Genomic DNA, 3,783 nt, shown 5'->3' with positions numbered 1-3,783 from the left:
TAACCGATTCCAAACTCTTTTTCTCTTTCCATGCATGCTAATAATTCAAAAATTAATAACACATAGTTACTTGGTGGTTGAAATAACATGAATTAACCGATTCTAAAATCTTTTTACTTTGCAAAAAATTGCGCAGTTTGTAAAGAGGCATTTGATCAATTCACCGGTGATTGGTAAATTTAACAGAAAGAGAAAGCTTTTAAGTAGAAAAAATAACCAGTACAGATCAACTACTAAAACTGAAATATAACTAATAAAAAGCAATCCACATTCATTTTATTCAGACATAGTTCAGTTCCAACTTCTAGTTCTAATAGTTCAGTTCCATCTTCTAGTTCTAGCAAAAAGACTTGAATATGAACATATACAGATGACTAAAATAGGAGGAAAATGTAATCATCAATTCCTCTCACTAAGCGAGAACCTGATCAAAGTGCCAGACACCTGAAAGTACATCAAGGAAGTCACAAAAATTAACAGTTTGAAAAAGCATAGAAAAAGAAAACTATATCAAAGTAAGAAAAATAACATGCATGAATGAGGCAGAAATTGAAATTCTCACCATGTCCTTTGCCGACTCTTCTGAGCTGAGCAACATACTCGGATATTTTTTTGATGGCTTCCACCTATGAAAAGAAAAATAATAATTGAAAAGCATAATTTGGATAAAGTAAGCTTCTTTGTAGTATTTTGCCTTATGCAATGTCACACAATTGTGTACAGTTCCTTGCACTGAAAAAATATATATGGTAAGCTGCAAATAGAGATTTTAATGCATACCTGTTCACCCAAAAACTCACTTTCCACAAAGTCAGCCAAGTGCACATCACCATTCTTTGAGGCAACCTGTAGAAAAAGAAATGAAAGTCCATTTTATCAATTTTAATGTCAAAATGAACGAGATAACAATACAAAGCATAACCAGTATACCAGAAACAAAAACTAAAACCCAACAAACATGACTTACACTGTGCAAGTTAAGGAGTTTTTCATTTGTTAGCTTCTCCAATGACAGTGCAAGTTCCATTGCTGCAATATAGGAAAAGAAAGTGTTAGATTATGATGCATAGGGAATCCATGCAGGTAACAATCATACAAAGGTGAAATCAACATCTTGTCATAACCCAATAACCCTTCATGGTATTTACCATTTTGGAAACATTGTTCTTCCAAAATAGTAATCAGAGAGTGCATAGAAAAACATTAATGTAATCTGAAATTTGGATTCCATTTATTTAAAATGTTTCATAGGACAATGCTGTCCACTAAATGATTACAAGAACCATATTGAAACACAGTCACAATTAAGGGCTGTTATCCAATTCTTAAGTGGGAATACGAGATTAAAGAGGTGTCGTAAATCCCTCTACTTCTGGTATAATAGAATTGGTGTTGGCGAAATCATGAAAATGTTTGGTGAAACTGTAAAATTATAAGGATCAAACTCAATTATAATGTTTGATGAAAAGATAACTTTGAAGTTTGCTGAAAATTATGATTTTTTTATCATGCTCACTAAGCAAATCATTCAAACATGAATCACTTTTTAATTTAAGGTTCAAACTCAATTATAATATATATTTTTAATAAAATCAACTCCATTAAAAAACATGTTTATTAAACTCTCATCCATACCAACAATTCACCCATTATCTTCAAATAATTCGATCCATAAAAGACATCACATAATTCAGACTCAGTTAAATGCAAAAGAAAGAAACTAACCATACAGGGCATCACCCTTGTCAGCATGATCAAACTCAGATAGCGGTGTCACTATAGATTGCAACTTCACTTTTCCACCCCTTTTGTTCTATAATAAAAACAAAATAGACAGTAAAAAAAAGTTTATGGTCCTCAATTAATGTTTAAACTTTATAAACCTTATATAATAACCAAATTTAACACTTAATAAACCATTTACAGCGTTTTCATTTTATGTTCCAAAATTAATCAAACTTCAAATACCATTTCTAATTAGTAAAAGTAGAAAAAACCTGATATTCCATCAACTTCTCAGCATGCCCTCTTTCCTCTTCACTTGATTCTTTAAAAAACCTATAAACATAACAAAATTCATAACATTTAACAATAATTCATATCCAAAAAATCAAATAAAAATAAATAAATTATCATGACTTACTTAGCAAGACCTTTCAGCGCAACATTATCTCTATCAAAATACGCATACATAGTATGGTAAACATACGAAACATTATATTCCACGCTGTAGAACAAAAATAAATCAAATTAATCCAATAAATCAAAATAAAATAAAAATTACTCAGACCTAAAAAGCAAAAAGAGAAAGGAACGAAATCGAACTTGATTTGCTCGTTAATAGCAGCTTCAGAGTCTCCATGAAATTTATGGCGAGCAAGAGACTCTTGTGGAGAAACAGGAACAAGATCAAGTTCCTTTTTAACCTCTACAAAAGGCTCAAACAACACACCGGTTAAAACACGGTTATTGCTAGAGCCTTTCGTAGCACAAACCGCTAATCGGTCCGGTTTACTTCCTCGGTGAAGAAACGGAACCAAAAGCGAGTTTTCAGAATTGAAGAGAGAAATTGAGGGAGATGAAGAAGCGGTTACGGCGGTTTTGAGAAGCATGGTTAGGGTTTTTCTACAGAACGGAAATGGGAAAAAGATTGAGAGGAGTGTGGCGTGTGTGTGTGAGAATGATTGAGATAAGTGTGTGATTTTATTGGGTGATTGGAGACGTGGTGACCGTTGGATTTAGAGATACGTGGAGGGTTAAGATTGGAGGGCGCGTGGTATGCTCGTGGTCGTGGTATAGTTCGTTAGCCGTCATTTTCGCCACGAAATATCTAGATTCTTTTTTGGTATGAAATTAAATAGTCTTTTCTATTGATGCGTTTGCTGTCGGTATGACTATGATAATTATCAAAAGGGAAACCATGTTAAATAAAAGAGAAATGAATGAGTCATTTTGTTTTTTATAATAAGTGTGGGAATTTATTGGATGATTGGAGATGACATTAATGGTTGCCGGAATTTTATATTACATACTGATTTTTTTATTTGAATTTAGTACAACATTAAATATATTTTATTATTATTTATCAAACATAAAAAAATAGATAAAATATACTGAAATGATTTTATTATTATTTGAAATGATTTTTTTATTTGGATTACTTCTAATAGATATGTTCTTTGTGTTATACCTTTGTAATTTCTCTCTTTTTAGTTTCTATTTTTGGAATACTTCTAATAGATATTTTCTTTGTGTTATACCTTTTTTGTCTCTCTTTTTTTTTTCCTTTTTTTTTGGATTACTTCTAATAGATATCTTCTTTGTGTTATACCTTTGTTATCTCTCTCTTTTTAGTTTCTATTTTTGGAATACTTATAGATGTGTGTTTGTTGCGTATGTATTTCTTCTAATTGTATTTTCTTACTTTTTTGTTATTAGGATCCGAAGCGGTTTAGATATCGTGTACATGAATATGTACCCCACGATCCTTTAATAGAACCATATATTAGAGGATGTGGATTTGGAAATCTACTAAACATTGTTTCGTACTCGGTGGACTACAAGTTCATTCTGGCTTTGTTGGAGAGGTGGAGATCCGAGACCCACACATTTCACCTTCCGATTGGTGAGTGTATCGTCACACTTGAGGACGTGTACATGTTGTTGGGTCTCCGTATAGACGGAAAGGCAGTGAATGGGCGAGTTAACCAAGACAACAATATATGCAATGGATTATTGGGTGCCCCTTTGTTAGACGATGAAACTGAGAGAGACACATCCGGT

The 3,783-nt window shown here is 32.4% G+C and overlaps 1 protein-coding gene across 1 annotated transcript; it reads right to left on the bottom strand.

Moving 5' to 3' along the window:
• Positions 1 to 254: 254 nt before the first annotated feature.
• Positions 255 to 2,689, bottom strand: LOC127118118 (ferritin-2, chloroplastic). The gene is made up of 8 exons (XM_051048265.1): positions 2,326 to 2,689; positions 2,144 to 2,227; positions 1,998 to 2,058; positions 1,726 to 1,813; positions 968 to 1,029; positions 781 to 846; positions 563 to 626; positions 255 to 444 (listed from the first exon to the last, which is right to left on the bottom strand). The coding sequence occupies exons 1-8, from the start codon at positions 2,610 to 2,612 to the stop codon at positions 413 to 415; spliced, it is 744 nt and encodes a 247-aa protein (XP_050904222.1). The 5' UTR covers positions 2,613 to 2,689; the 3' UTR covers positions 255 to 412.
• Between the last annotated feature and the right edge of the window lie 1,094 nt (positions 2,690 to 3,783).

This window comes from Lathyrus oleraceus, chromosome 2, assembly GCF_024323335.1.
Source record: "Lathyrus oleraceus cultivar Zhongwan6 chromosome 2, CAAS_Psat_ZW6_1.0, whole genome shotgun sequence".
Lineage (NCBI taxonomy): Eukaryota > Viridiplantae > Streptophyta > Magnoliopsida > Fabales > Fabaceae > Lathyrus > Lathyrus oleraceus.
The sequence above is the reverse complement of the archived record's forward strand: the minus strand, read 5'-3'. Positions and strand labels throughout refer to the sequence as shown.